A 16,642-nucleotide genomic window follows, 5' to 3' on the forward strand; every position below is an offset into this window, starting at 1 on the left:
GGCAGCTCCTAACATCTAGAAGAGGTCCCCTGAACTTACCAAGCTACCTATGATTGGTGAATAGTACCAACTTGATCTTTCGCAGGTTTACGTCAAGCCCATTGGTCAATTTTGGCAGCATACTATATGCATTCCGAACGGCCCATACTATATGCACTCTGAACGGCCCACACCATGATGACAACGTCATCCTCGTAGCCAACAAATTTTAACCGTCCTTTTCAAATGACCTGAAAATCCCACATATATCCAAGAGATATCCAAAAAGGGGTACACAACCTCATCTTGTGGTGATTGAGCTCTTACCAAAATCTTCCTATTGGAGCCATACCTTAATTATCCCGCCTATCAACATCGGCATTCGTTTGGTAGCTATCCACGGCTATAATAATCTAATGAAAACTATTTAAACCTGCCAAGATGGCTTTGGTTGGTTTTGTGGGTAAAACCTATGCAGCTAATTGAAATTTTAAACATTTTTAATTTTTTTCTAGCTTGACACTCAAAAATCAATAAATTTCTTTCTTCTTGCTCTGATTGGTCGAAGCAAATGTCAAGGCAAATTGAATTTTATTCGCCCTTTTTACAATTTTGACATATCAAGTTCCCAAAAAAGATGGTTTGTTGTAGCAATTCGCCGATGCGGCCACCTTATTATATACGCCTTCGGCTCATTATGTCGACACATGACATAACGAGCCGAAGGAGGTAAGTAGAGACACCCTACATCATTGACACCGACCTCTTTCCATGAATTCATTACTTTGGTATTAAATGTTAAAATTTTTTGGAAACATAATTTAAAATAAAATAACTAAATTAGCTCCAAAGAGCCTTCAAAGAACTTGTAAAAATATGCTCTCAGTTTTCACTCTCAAAGAAATTCACCACACTGTTATGATGTGATTGGAATAAAAAAGAGTGTATTTGCGTGGCATACATACATTTGTTCTCTTAACCGCTTTGGATGTTGTGTTTTTCTATGTGTTTGTGTAATTTTCCATTTGTGTACGGAACATGGGAGAACGAGCTACTACCGTAATTTCGGAACTATTACATGCCTGGTGGCACGTAGACACCACGTCAGTATTTAACTAAGAGACATATGCATACAAGATGTATTGTCTCGCTTAGAACCAAAAAAAAAAAGTTACACATTTGTAAGTACAAATGGCTGTTTGGAGAAGAGTGCATTCAAGGTCATAGTTGTCGAGTATGTTCGGACAATATTGTGGGAAGCATCATCAACAACTCTCAAAACTGGGGCCGAATGACCGCCTACGGGAACGAGCAAAATTGTTTTGTTTTGTAATTGCCGCATTTGTTAACGAGTGCATAATCGAGTATCAGCTGTTCGAAATCCACTCGTGAGCACAGGAACGAGCAATCGAATAGAATTTTTACTTGAAATAAATAATTAAAACAAAAGTTAAAATGCGACGCCCTTATCCACAACACTTAATGTAAATTTAAAATAGGCTCTTTTGACATTTATAGATCTGTCGAAAAAACCTATTTTAAAGCTTCATAAAGTTTTGTGAACAATTGTAATTATTATATAAAAAAGGTAAATTAACACTTTTTCGTATTTGGGACTACATAAAATAATGGGCGACTAAAGGTTGTAATGACTCAATTTATGACCATCTGAATTTGGCAAAAATATGTTGCCAAATTGCAGCCAAGGAAAGACATCATCTTAAAGCCTATGGAAGGAATAGTCCCCCCAGTAAAATTACTATTGCCAAATCTGGGGAGAAATGTAAGAAACAGCCAATGGTTGCTTTGGTGGTACCGCGGTAGACATAAAGTTTTACGCAAACCAAGTCCAATCAATCAAAGTAAATGCAATTAATTATCGGGAAAACATGTTGAACGCAGTTTTTGACCCATGGACAAGCAAATATTTCGGCCATTGACCATGGACGCGCCAACAAGTCTCACCACCGTCACATTACGCACCTGTAAACCAAGAATGGCTAAAAAATCATGTTCCGCACTTCATTTGATCCACAATTCCTGTCCAATTCGTCAGATGCCAATCCGACGGACTTTTCTATTTGGGCTACTTTTGAAGCAATCCATTGTAAAGGAATGGGCCAATATACCGGCAGATTACGTTCGTACAGCTTGCAATTCGTTTTTTTAACGACTCGGGACAAAAGTTAAGGCAAAATGTGGTCATATAGAGCAAAAGTGAATTGTTCAAAAATTTTGGTTATCTTCACACATTTTTGTACTTTGTGTGAATCAATAAAAAATATTTTTTCACAAAGAAATGTGGAATTTGGAAACATTTCTTGTCAGCTAACCGGCAAAGCTAAATAATAAGAATTTGTATTGATAATATGAATGTGTTTATTTAGACTATTTCTGTACGCATTATTCGGCAATGACATTGGATCACTTTTATCTATCATTTCGCATATTACGCACAAAGTTGTTGTCCTCTTCATAATCAGAGGACGACAAGCACAGCAAAAGGAAAGTAGCCATCCAATATAATACTGTCTGTTTTCGTAACAAATTTCTGGTAATTTTTAAATATTACATGAAAGGATTGCTAAAATCATAAAAATAATTTTTGTTTAGTTTTTACGTTTTTTTGCATTCCTTCATATTTATTTTGCTGGAAATCATAATATTATTTATTATTTAATATACCAAAGATGTAAGGTCATTCAGACTATATTCCTTAAATACGCATCTATCTTAACTTGATCATTTACAGTTCTTTGTCCTGGAGCGTTTACCACCACAGTGGTTCCAAATCGAATTTTTTGGAAATAATTCTGTAACTTTTAAGATATCTGAGAAAAATCTACGTTTTTGGGGAATGCTGAGTTTACAATTTTCGTTTCCTAGTGGGCGGAGAGAGATGGTTGTCCCGCTTGCCGAAACCGCAATTAATGACCTTTTCTCAAAATTATCTCTGGATAGAGCTATTAAACACACACAAAATTTAATGAGATATGTGCTTTAGTTTTTCTTTTGGAAAATGTCATCGCAGTTTCAGCACATAAAATGAAAGCTATTATGCGACAAATTTTTGATTTATTTTTTTCATTGCATACGCCTAAAATCTCAATCATATTTTGTAAGCAAAAAACCCTATTTTCAAAGAAATTGTAAGAATTATGAAGTTTTTAAAGCGAAAAATCTCATGTTTGGCTTTAAAAAACTATATATGTATGCTATTGAAACTCGTCTTGTTCACCCAGAGAAATCATTGGTTGGAAATCGATTATAGATATAAATTGATGATGTTGTTAAATAATTTTTAATTGTCAGGACCAGTCATTTTCTAAGTTCAGTAGTTAACTTGATTACGATACCATTGAAACTATTAAATGATTGGTTGTGGCAATCATTTGCATAAAAAATAAATTTGTTTTGTCTCACGTTGGCGTAGTCCATTTTGTGCCTTTCATCGTTATACAATAATAGTTCCAAGACACGTGAAAACAATTTGCGGTTCCTAGCTGGATATTTATTTGTTTATTGTAGGACTTCTTGCATATTTACATATTTAGATTCCTCAAATAAAGAAACATAAATAAAAAATATGTTAAAAGTCTGCTCTTTTAATATTTCCATACAGTACTACTTTTGGTACCCATTGAAATCTAGGGCTATAATCTCAATTTCAACATTGGTTGTCACTACCGAACTGTTCATGAACCCTTGTAGTATGTGGAACCGTCAGCATACGGTTGGAAAAAAATTGGTTGGGGCAACGAATCTGTTTTCTGTCTGTTTTATTAAGGAGGACTTAAGGTTAAAGTTGTTTCTTATGTGATTCCATCAACTAATAAAGGGTGATTTTTTTGAGGTTAGGATTTTCATGCATTAGTATTTGACAGATCACGTGGGATTTCAGACATGGTGTCAAAGAGAAAGATGCTCAGTATGCTTTGACATTTCATCATGAATAGACTTACTAACGAGCAACGCTTGCAAATCATTGAATTTTATTACCAAAATCAGTGTTCGGTTCGAAATGTGTTCAAATTTTGACAAATTGTGTTCAGCGATGAGGCTCATTTCTGGTTGAATGGCTACGTAAATAAGCAAAATTGCCGCATTTGGAGTGAAGAGCAACCAGAAGCCGTTCAAGAACTGCCCATGCATCCCGAAAAATGCACTGTTTGGTGTGGTTTGTACGCTGGTGGAATCATTGGACCGTATTTTTTCAAAGATGCTGTTGGACGCAACGTTACGGTGAATGAACACATTTCGAACCGAACACTGATTTTGGTAATAAAATTCAATGATTTGCAAGCGTTGCTCGTTAGTAAGTCTATTCATGATGAAATGTCAAAGCATACTGAGCATCTTTCTCTTTGACACCATGTCTGAAATCCCACGTGATCTGTCAAATACTAATGCATGAAAATCCTAACCTCAAAAAAATCACCCTTTATTTTGTTATGCGTTTTCGTATGGACCGTACGAGAACGCTCACAGATGTTGGGCACTATGTAGAGGGGCCGTAAGCTCGAAATGACGCCCGAATCCAAGGATAGTCGTCTGGCTCTACTGGAGTGTGATAAGATTAATACTTACTACGGACTACAATGGAAAACACGTGCAACGTAAGGATAATACAACAGTTTAAGAGAACACTGGAGCACTGGAGACTATTCTAGACATCCGACATGCAGATTGAGTGTGAGGCATCCTCTGACGATGGAAGATTGGATAGAGGGTAAGAGCAGGTCTTACTATCGCGGTGTAATCAAGGCAACGATAGGAAACCTGGAAGGAATGGAAGAGGTTTCCGATCGGATACCTGAGACGAAATTTGTGGTCGAGAGCGAGGCATCGCTGCCAGCGGCACAGTCTTGGATTGACGGAACCCTAATATTGCCATCTGGAAGATCATGCTACACAGATGGATCAAAGCTAGAGGACAGAGTGGGCCTGGCTGTCTACATTGAGGACCCAGTGACTGAGATCTATTTTTGACTGCCTGACCATAATACGGTCCTGCCGGCGGAGATACGGGCGATCACGGAATGTGTGAGGTGGTGTGGTGTTAACGCGAGAACATCAAGTTTAAATATCTTTACTAACTACTAAACTCCCATGAACATTACACTAAGGAACAGGGAATACTTCTCTCATATCAAAGAGTGCAGTCCGATTAAAGTTTAAGCTCAATGATAAGGGGCCTCCTCTTTTATGCCGTGCCCGAACGGCGTGCCGCATAGCGACACCTCGTGATAGAGAAGTTTTAACATCACAGGATACCTCACAAATGTAGCCCGCATTTGTAAGGGGATAACCACCGTTGAAAACTTTTTCAGATGCTTACGCCGGGATTTGAACCCAGGCGTTCGGCGACATAGACGGACATGCAAATCTCTGCGCCACGGTGGCCTTCAGTGTAAATATCTTTACGGACATTAAACTGGTCATCAGGGCAATAACAACCAGGACGGTAAGGTCACGAACAGTCCTGGGGTGTAAGAAGGAGGTTAACGCCTTCTCTGAGGATGGCACAATCCGCATCATTTGGGTGCCGGGCCATAGCGGAGTGAAGGCCAAAGGACTGTCGTCAATAAACTTGATTAACCCGAAGCCTTTCGAGTCGACGCATTCCTCGTTAAGGGCGTGGGCTACGAAGTAAGCAGGAAGTCAGTATAGCTTTCGGTTTCATAACTGGACACATAGGACTACGAGCTCACTTATGCAAAATCGATGCGGCATGTGATAGAATGTGTAGGGCATGTGAGGAAAATGATGAGACGTTGAAGCGTTTGCAATGTCATTGCCCGGCGCTTAGGTGGAGACACAATAGCAGACATGAACCAATTTAAGGGCGTGGTATGGAAAATTATTAGGGATTTTGTAAAGATAGGTTCAGATTAGCCAAACCTTTGTCCCAACAAAATCAAGAATGTACAAATTTGACATATTTTGGGCAAGAATTATTAAACAAGTTGGGTCAAATATTTTACTAATCTGAACGTAGCTTAAGTAGCACTCTTAGCTTAAGTATTATTTAGAGCGCACAACAAGCAGATTACTGGCTTAGATGTCTGGTAACATGGGGCGGATTAATGTCCGCACCGTCTTTTCAACGCAACCTAACCTATGTCTTGTACAAAATTCGAAATTCCGGAAGAATTATCAAAAACTTTAAAATTGCAAACCATCATTTCAATGATATCCACTAAATAGCTGCAGCAAACGTCTTACAAATAACAAAAAACATTTTCAGATACATTTCCCAATTTGAAGGAACTTTGGGTTTTATTTCAAGAAATTTTGGTTTATATCATTGGCTGTTTATACCAGTTTTTCATGCATGACGAAAGACTAAAGTATTTATTTGTTAAGAACAAAAATACGAGCTACAAATTGGTTTACTTCTGCCCCAAAATTGCAATATTATTTTTTTATTTTGTTACATTACTTTATAAACCTGAACGCAGAAAAAACAGTTGGTGAACCTATGGGCTCAAGACGTCAAATCGGGAAATCGGTTATAATTGGAACTACAATATATCAAATTATAAATCGATTCGGATCATTTTTGGCATGGATGTTAAAGGTCATAAGAAAAAATTTACATGTAACAATTCAGCCAAATCGGATGATTATTGTGCCCTCAAGGGACTCGGGAGGGAGGTCGGTTTATTTGGGAGTTATATCTAAACATTGATCGATAAGGCCCACTTCCTCTCATAGAAAACTCTGCTGATAATAGCAAACGTAGTCTGCTGACTTTTCGTAGTTAATTTAATCAGTTTTTTTCTGCAGTTATATGAAAAAAAAGGTTTGTTGTTTGCTAAAAATGTATGATAGGACATATTTAAAAATAATGTGCAAAATTTAAAGCACTTCAGATAACGATCTTTGCACAAAATTCTTCAGATTGAGGATATCTATTATGGATCGATTATGCAGGCGAAAAAAAACACAAACTGCATAACATGTGTGTTGATTTTAACGTGTATTTTGTAAAAGGCTTCAACATTTTATAAGGCCTTCTGCAATAAAAAATAACGCATAGTATACCAATTCATGGTTGAACCCACGACCCCTGCACTGGTAATCCAAGCACGATACCAACTCGGCTACCGGGGCGCCTGGTTAACTGGTTAAACACTGAAACAAACTATTTACGGACACTCATAGACGAACGTGGGCGACGAACAAGGATGTAACACTGTGGAACAGCGAAATGCTCGTTAGGACGACGAAAATCCTTTGGGGGGATTCCGACCGTGAGAAGACGAGGCTATTACTCAAAGGAAGTAAGAAGAAGGTCAGTATAGCTTTCGGAGCTGACTTACGCAAAATCAGTGCGGCTATTGATAGCAAGTGTAGGGCATGTGGGGAGAATGATGGGACGTTGAAGCATTTCGTATGTCATTACCCGGTTTTAGCGGAAAACAATTAGGGATTTTGTGAGTAGCACGGAATTCATGACTTAGATTTTCTTTTTCGAGGTTTTGCTTAATTGCAAACCGATTATTTGCTTAGATGCATGTCCATGTGGCATGGGGCGGATTAATATCTGCACCCTCTTTTCACTACACTCATAGAAAAAAGTCCACGGAAAACAGCAAACACTGTCTGCTGGATGTTAGTAGTCAATTTTGCTGCTATTACAGCAAAATGCTTCAATAAAATAAAATAGGAGAGCAAACCGCTATATTCGAAATTTTATGCAAATCATATAAAAATGTCTATTGTAAATATTGTAAAAGAAGGGGTACATCTAACATATAATTCATATTTTCTATAATATGTGTTTGAATATTCGTCCCCAATGCATTTCAATTTGTTTGCTACTGTAGCAAAAATGTTTGCCCTGTTTGGCAGCAATGCGTGTTCAATAATTTACCAGATTTTAAAGTCGTAACAGCGCATTTTGTTGATTAAAATAGCAAGCCGAAATTTTTACCAAAACAGCAGACTTATGTTTGCCCAAACAACAGTCATGCCTGCTTCCCCATTTTCAGCAGACACAAACGGTCTTTTAACCAAATTGTTTTGCTAATTTGAATAACAAATTTCGTTGAGTTTCAAAATAATTATTCTTTTAAGCACACAGTAGAGTAGTCCTCTGCTTATATTGTAATGGCTAATAATACTTTGTTCTAGAATGAGCAATGAATACTAGACCCAATACAAATACATAACCTTAAGCAAATAAGAATATTTAAGATTATGAGAATAAGAACGTAATTTGTTACGTTATTTAAAAATCACGTAGCTCTTATCGTTAAGGTCATTCGTTGTTTGTTCTGTCCTAATATGCGTGTCTCTCCCATTAGCACTTTGTAGTGATTGTTGGTCATTACATGGTACATGCCAATATTCACACTTAAAAACAAAGTCGATACGTGTTACAATAAGTGTTACATATTTATTAACACTTTTACTTGAAGATATTGACACTGCGGTGCAATTCTGTTGAGCAGGGATAAATTTGAAGATAGTAATGGAAACAGTGTTAATAAGACTTACCTCCATTTTCTGGTTTAATAGGCTTAGTGCCTATAACCGCTATTCAAAGTGCTGTAGCTGAGCTGAGTTGTGATTAACTATGCAGGTGCCAAGGGTTCGATTCCCACAAGAACCTTAGATCTGCTAGTACTGTGGGAACACAATAGACAACAGTTTCCCTGATTTCAGACTGCCACTAGTTTAAATAAATGTCTGCGTAATCCTCCCATGTTTGGGTGAAATTCTTTAGTGTACTTATAGTAAAAAGGGTGACTCGGGGATGTTGAATGCCAAGCAACGGTTCTGATTTGTTTTAACTTGACACACTTTAATTAACTTGGTACAAATAGAGGTATCTTTCTTGAATATAAATAAAACAGCTAAAAACTCAGGTGGTGTTAGTAATTTTACTTAAACTAATTTCTTTGGAATAAGGAAGCACTTTACCAAACATGGGAAAAATCATATTATCGTCGACGATACCTCTTCTGAAACATATTACTGAACTACTCAAATAAATTTGGAATTTTAGTTCAATAAATGTAACTAATATGTATGTTTAAAATTTTTTTGAGTTCACAATAACATGCTCAGATATAAGCACAATTTAATAACTGTTAGTTAGTGTTGAACTAAAATTGAATTAGCTGACTGTGGCATTGCCAACTTCATAAATATAGTTTATTTTTTTTCATTTGGCTCCTAACAAACGCGCGGAATAATGTGGGACCTAATTTTAAAGAATGAAATAATTAAAAATCATTTTGCTGGTTGAGACTCGATTAAAGTAAAGTAAAGGTTGAGACTCGAATTCGGGACCTTCGTGTTGAGAAGCAAAATGACTCTGTGCCACAAAAGCTTCTACACATTTTTGGATAAATGTTATTTTAAGTTATGCTCACTGCCACTGCTGATAATTTTGCGTCTATAAATAAAATATGTCAAACCTAAACAAAACGGCATGGCCATCTTTGATGGAAAAGATTTAGAAAATGTTGCTTTTGTGCTGTTAGCAAATATTGAAAGAGAAAAATAGTCGAAGACTCAAGTAATAGTGATGTGGATGAATGCTTAGAGCGTCTGCTTTGCAAACTGAAGGTTTTTGGTTCAACTCTCGGCTGCGACTGAAGGTAGTTTTATTTGATTTATAATTGGAATCTTTCATACTAAATCTCCAATAGGATGCTTCAAAGAGTTCGGAAATAGCATTTTTTTTTAATTATTAAACATCAGTTGCCGGCCACCATAGCGCAGAGGTTAGCATGTCCGCCTATGACGCTGAACGCCTGGGCTCGAACCCTCGCGAGACCATCAGAGATACTATGCCATGTAAAACTTCTCTCCAAAGAGGTGTCGCACTGCAGCATGCCGTTCGGACTCGGCTATAAAAAGGAGGCCCCTTATCATTGAGCTTAAACTTGAATCGGACTGTACTCATTGATATGTGAGAAATTTGCCCCTGTTCCTTAGTGGAATGTTCATGTGTAAAATTTGCATTTACCTCTAAGTTTCAATGCTCGTTAGTTTTACCTGTGGAAAGCAATCAATCCCATGGCAGCCGGTTGTACGCACCGGATTGACCCGATGGAATCTTCATCGGCAAAGGGCTGCCGCCTCAGTGTACGTGTTCGTCTTTTTTCGTCATGGGAGAGGCACATCCCGGAGTGCCTTCTCCGTTCTGGTCCGTGCCGGGATTGAAAAGAACCCCGGACCCTGGTTCTGTTCGGTTTGCCAGAACCGCCTTCATCATCGGTCAGAGTCGGTGAGGTGTAACCGGTGCTTGGAGTGGGTACATTTCCGTTCTTGCTCTGGCCTAACTTCGCTACGGGAGTATAGTCATACTGGCTATGTCGCTAGGTGCTGTGCGAACATAGCCAGCAGTGGGTCACAAGCGTCGCCGTCGTCGCCTTCGGCGTCCTCGTCGTCGGACTATGTGACCCCCCCGACCTCTCCCGTACGGCAATTTATGCAACGACAGCACCCTAGCCCTACTATTGCCAGGCCAGTGCCGGGAAGTGTATCGTTCTTGCAGTTAAACTGCAACGGACTACGTGGCAAGATTGATGAGATTGTAGATTTTAGGAGTCGGAAGAGCATATCGGTCGCAGCGATCCAGGAGACAAAGCTGGCTAACACCTGCAGCTTGCACAGTTGTCACGGTTACAATGTGCTACGTAAGGATCGCTCAAGGAATGGAGGTGGGGGATTGGCCTTCGTTATACACCATTCCGTGCAGTATAGACCTATCTCGCCTGCGCTTGACGCTAGTGACCCATACATGGAATGTATGGGGGTAGCAGTCAGGTCTGGTACTGCCGAGATAGAGATATACAACGTGTATATACCGCCGGTTGGTAGCTGTGTCCCGATTAATGGCCAGGCCTACGGCCCCGACATAAGTGGGTTGCTATCTGGCCATAGTCGTCTGGTTCTGGGGGATTTTAATGCACATCACTCGTCATGGCATTCTCCCCTAGGTAACGACCAGCGTGGCATAGCTTTGGCTGAGCAGATAGATAGCTCCACGTTTTGCACGGTGAATGAGGATGCCCCCACTAGGATTACGAGGAGGTGCAGCAGCTCGCCAGACATCTCAATTGCATCCCCTGATCTCCTGAGTGACGTATCCTGGCAAGCCGTCATCTCTTTGGGGTCAGACCACCTCCCCATAATCCTCACCATCGACCGACCACCCGACTTCATAACCTCTGAGCGCCGGACGTTCATCAATTACAAGAAGGCCAATTGGACTGACTTCAGAGACTATACCAATCGCCGCTTCAATGAACTGCCACCCCCCTCTGATGTGCTTGTGGCCGAGAGGAAATTCCGAGACATCATCAACGCAGCAGCCGCTCGCTTTATACCAGCCGGTCGAATACCGCAAGTGCGACCCAATTTCCCGGCGCAAGCAGTGGTACTTGCAGACGATCGTGATGAGATTCGTGCTATGGACCCCGCTAACCCCAGAATCAGCGAGCTGAATCTGGAAATAAACAGGGTAGTCAACGAACATAAGCGGAATTTGTGGCTGGAACACTTGGAGCAATGTAACTTAGGCACCGGTGCAGGCAAACTGTGGGCCACTGTTAAGTCTCTCTCGAACCCCGGTAGACGGGAAGACAGGACCTCAGTCACTTTTGGCGAGATAACCGTGACTGATCCGAAGAGAGGCGCCAGGTTGTTCAACCGTCAATTTTTTGTGCATCCCGAGAGAGACAGGGCAAGGAGGAGAGCCATTCGCCGTATTCGTGGTCTCTGAGCCGATGAACAGCCATCACAATTTACCGTGGGCGAAGTTACGAATGTCATCCGTGGCGCCAAATCATCCAAGGCGTTGGGCCCCGACGGAATCTCTACATTGATGCTGAAGAATCTGGATTTACCTGGAGTTGAGTACCTTACCACTGTCCTTAACCTGTCATTGAACACTCTTATAGTTCCCGATGTCTGGAAAATGGGCAGAGTAATCCCGCTACTGAAGCCTGGTAAAGACCCGAGTTTGGGGGAGTCGTACAGACCGATCTCCCTTCTCTCACCAGTGGCTAAGACGCTTGAGGCATTACTCCTCCCGAGCCTCGTAGGAGAATTACCATTCGCCGAGCATCAACACGGATTTCGGAGACTGCACACCACAACAACAGCTTTGCATGCCATCACCACACACATTTGCCGTGGCTTCAATCAACCCAGGTCATGTGATAGGACGGTCCTCGTGGCACTGGACCTGTCGAAGGCACTGGACCTGTCGAAGGCATTCGACACGGTCAGCCATGCCAAATTATTTGAGGACATCGCCAACACGTCCCTCCAGCCAGGCCTGAAACGTTGGGTCGCGAATTACCTGTGTCGCCGCCAGTCATTTGTGGAATTTTGGGATAAGAAGTCAAAACACCGTAGAGTGAAACAGGGAGTTCCCCAATGTGGGGTGATATCTCCGGCTCTGTTTAACCTCTACCTATCCTCCATCCCACCTCCTCCAGACGGCATAGAGATCGTATCATATGCGGACGATTGTACGATCATGGCATCAGGCCCCCCACCCATTGATGACATCTGCGATAGGTTGAACGTCTACCTCAACGAGCTTGCCTCATATTTCGCTGCAAGAAATCTCCGAGGTGTCGCCTGGGTAGCCATCTTGACCATTCAGTAAAAGGAAGTGAGCTACAATGTGGCACGACTTCACTTGTAGAACGATAAAAAGAAAACTTTAAGAAACAACTTTGAAAAAACAAAAAATATTGAACAGGATCTCACTATTTTGACGAAAATAGTTTTAAGGACCATGACTTGCGTATCTGACTTTATAGAGAGAGTGCAGTATACGTACTGGCGGACGTTTTGAAGAAGTACAGGGAAGACATTATCGCCATGCAGGAAGTGCGAGGGCTCGGGAAAGGCTCCATAACAACTCCAAGAAGTGTCAAAGACACGAGGTATGTATTTGGCTGTGAATTTGTAGAGATTGGATCACCTTGTCTCCAGGTTTACTACGATTGATGAGAGGCTGGCCACAATCCGCATAAAGGCTAAATTCTTCAACATCAGCCTTAGGTTAGGTTAGGTTCAAAAAAGAGGGTGTAGATATTATTCCGCCCCATGCCACTATGGACATACACCTAAGCCAGTAATCGGCTTGTTGTGCACTCTAAAAACCAAAAAGTAACACCGAAAAAACAAAATTTAAGTTAGGAATTCCGTGCTACTTACAAAATCCTTAATTGTTTTCCATTACACTCCGCTAAGTTGGTTAAAGTCTTGTATAGTGTCCCCACCTAAGTACTGGTGTCTGTTAGCCGCGTTAGCCGGGCAATGACATAGGAAATGCTCCAACGTCTCATAATCTTCCCCACATGCCCTACGCATGCTATCACTTGCCGCACCGATTTTTCATAAGTGAGCTCGTAGTTCTATGTGTCCCGTTATGAAACCAAAAGCAATACTGACCTCCTTCTTACTTCCTTTCAGTAATAACCTCGTCCTCTCACGATCCGGATCACCCCATAGGATTTTCGCCTTCTTACTGACTGTTTCGTTGTTTTACAGTGTTACGCGTTTGTCGCCCACGCCTTTAAATCGGATAAGCTCGACCCGAAAGGTTTCGAGTTAATCAAGTTTATCGACGGCAGTTCTCTGGCCTTCATTGCCAAATCATCTGCCCTTTCATTTCCTCTTACTCCGTTATGGCCCGGCACCCAAAAGATGCGGATTTTGTCATCCTCAGAGAAGGCGTTTATCTCTTTCTTACACTGCAAGTCTGTTAACCTCCAGGGTTTTATTGCCATTATGGCCATTCTATTGTACGTAAAGTTGATGTTGATACTTCTGCAGGACCGTATTATCGTCAGGCAGTCTAAAACCGATTTCAGTCCCTGGGTTTTCAATGTAGACCCCTAGGCCCACTCTTTCCCTAGCTTTGATCCGTTTGTGTAATATGATCTTCCAGACGGCAATATTAGGGTTCCGTCAGTCTAAGACAGTGCCGATTGCAGCATTGCCTCGCTCTCGACCTCAAGTGTCGTCTCAGGTATCCGTTTGCAAACCACTTCCCTTCCTTGCAGGTTTGCTATCGCCGCTTCGATTATACGGCTATGGTATGAGCTGCTTCCATACTCAATCCATTCTCCCATCGCCTTATGGATCATAGCCGCAGTGGCTGCCTCGCACTTAATCTGCATGTCTAGGGGTCGGATATATAGAACAGTCTCCAGTACCCTAGTGGGCGTGGTCCTCATCGCTCCGCCTATGCTAAGATAACATGTTCTCTGAACCTGTTGTATGGTCCTTATGTTGCACTTTTTCTCCATAGCAGTCCACTAAACTACTGAGGCGTAAGTAAGTATTGGTCTAATCACGCTCCTGTAGAGCCAGTGGACTGTGTTTGGATTCAGGCCCCATTTCGAGCCTGCGGCCCGTCTTCAAAGTGCCCATAATCTGTGTGTCTTTTTAGTACGCTCCTGAATGTGACACTTCAAATTAAGTTTCTTATCCAAGATCACACCTAAGTATTTGACCTTGTTAGCTATCGAAATCGTTTTATTGAGGAAACGTGGTGCGTTAAATTGACCCACCTTCGTCTTCCTCGTGAACAGGCATATTTCAGACTTCTCTGAGTTAATATTGAGACCCTTTCGGCCCTTCTGCATAGCTGGTTCGGATCCTTACTCCTTAGAAGTATTATAACATCGTCTGCATAACAGACGGGCTCAAATCCCTTCTCAGTCAGCATCAGTAATAGTTCATTTATGGTGGTCACCCAAAGGAGTGGGGATAAAATTCCCCCCTGTGGAGTGCCCTGAGTTACTTTCTCCCTTATATTTATGTCATAGGACTGGGTCCAATGTGTACGTCTTGAGATATGTATGCATGCTATTTGTTTTTAAGCAGTTCGCTGGATGTCCTACTCTTTATCGTGGTATCCACAATGCGTTCCATGGTTTTGAATAGACAAGGCGTAAGGCTTAAAGGACTGTTGGCCTTTGGTGTCCATAACTTGCCTTGCCGGGCTTGGGTATAAACACCACCCTTGCCTCCAGCCAGGCTTTCGGAGTATATGCAAGTCCTATGCACGCTGTGAAAATAGTGGCCAGATGAGCCGCCAGTTAGGCGGCCTCCTTTTGTCGTAACGCCGGAAATATCCGATCAGGTCCGGGTGACCTAAATGGTTTGAAGCTCCTTAAGGCTTCCTTGGCCATAAATTCCGTTATGATAAGCCTTCGATCAACAACATCATTCCAAGATTCTGGTGTCTCCGTGAGTCCCGTCGTATCCTGTGGCAAATACGTTTTCATCAAAAATTTAACATGTCCTCCGTTGTTTCTGCTATCACTCCCATGTCGTCTGCTAACGTTTTAGTTTGGACATAGGTTTTTGAGAGAAATTTTTTCATCTTGGCGGCGTCATTTACGCTTTCGACTTGTTCGCAGAATAGCTACCAGAAGGCACGTTTTGCCCCTCTGGTAATCTTATTGTATTCCTTGAGCCGCGTGTAAAACATATCCCAATATACTTGCTTTTACTTTTTTACGACGTGCTTTGTTAAAAAGTCTGCGGACCTCTTTCCCAATGTTGCGAATATCCCCGGACATCCGGCGTTTTCTTTTTCTAAGACTTTACCAGTGCAGTCGTAATTCCGTCGACATTGTCGTCAATATCTTCTATGCTTGGACAATCTAAATAATCTTGTCCAAGTCTTCTTCTGAGTTGTCTTCCGAATGTTGGCCAGTTGGTTTTCAACTTATTATGGAAACTTATCGGATTCGTCGCTGGCCGTGCTATTCTAAACTTAATTTATCGATGGTCTGAGAAGGAATGCCCCATGGAGACCCTCTAATCCTGATCCTCATCGAATAAAATTTCCGAACACGTTGTCACATGTAAAGTCTCTTCCCTAATCCTATTAATAAAAGAAGCGGTGTTACTAATATTAAGTGTTGTTAAGTCGTTAGTATTCAAGATTTTTGCCAGGGCTTGGCCCCGCTTGTTAATGTACCTCATTGCCTGTCTGTTTTGCTTTCCTCACCAACCGTTGCAACTCTGACCTAGGTGGCGGTGTCGGAGAGTCGAAAGGCAGATAAAGTGATGTCAGGTAGTTCCAACGTCTCCCTGTCTCATCACTGTTGCATCTGACGTTGACCACTCTGCGGAAAATACATAATTTAAATTTTTATGACAAATAATGCAGGTCCTCGGCCGAGTACCAGTGTTAGCATAGAATAATTGGTAATTGATATGGTTCAGTCCAGAAACTTTGTTCCTGGTCGTCCATGGATTCTGATTTAAAGCAATATGTATCTTGCCCTTGGTGATTTTCTGAATCAGAACGTAAGATGGGCATTTGATGGGCTTCTTGGGAGTAGTTGCATTGAGTTTCCCGTCACTGCACTGCCTAATGTTTAAGTATAAGGCATTAGGATATTTATCCGTTCTAGTCTTCCTAATCTCGAGAAAGTCGTTGATGGTTCCGTCGTCGGGTTTTTGTTCGTTAGGCTGTGTTGGGTCTCTCACTCCTGCACTGCCTGATGTTTTAGTTTTAGTATATTTACTTATGGCGGCGAAGAAGATACCGCTGAACCAGTCCCTGATGATGGTATAGAATATTTACCTCCTAGTCAGAAATAGGTGACCCGAATGAGGGGCCGTTGGGTAGGCGGCTGAACTATTTGAAGGAGCCACG

At 41.4% G+C, this 16,642-nt stretch overlaps 1 protein-coding gene across 3 annotated transcripts in view; it reads right to left on the bottom strand.

Moving 5' to 3' along the window:
- The window catches only part of LOC106090051 (pre-mRNA-splicing factor ATP-dependent RNA helicase PRP16), a 154,433-nt gene that overhangs the window by 10,877 nt on the left and 126,914 nt on the right, over nucleotides 1–16,642 (bottom strand). The window contains exons 1-2 of one of the 3 annotated variants that reach the window (XM_013256103.2): nucleotides 307–390; nucleotides 40–230 (exon numbers count right to left, since the gene is read on the bottom strand). The exons of 1 other annotated variant lie outside the window; for it this stretch is intronic. Coding sequence is in view for 1 of the 2 variants with exons in the window: in XM_013256102.2 (XP_013111556.2) it covers nucleotides 332–361 (30 nt within the window). In the remaining variant the exon portion in view is untranslated. Of the gene's footprint in view, nucleotides 1–39; nucleotides 231–306; nucleotides 466–16,642 lie in introns of those variants that run through there. One more of the 3 variants, XM_013256102.2, reaches the window with a different exon arrangement.

Source organism: Stomoxys calcitrans, chromosome 4 (assembly GCF_963082655.1).
Source record: "Stomoxys calcitrans chromosome 4, idStoCalc2.1, whole genome shotgun sequence".
Taxonomy (NCBI): Eukaryota; Metazoa; Arthropoda; class Insecta; order Diptera; family Muscidae; genus Stomoxys; species Stomoxys calcitrans.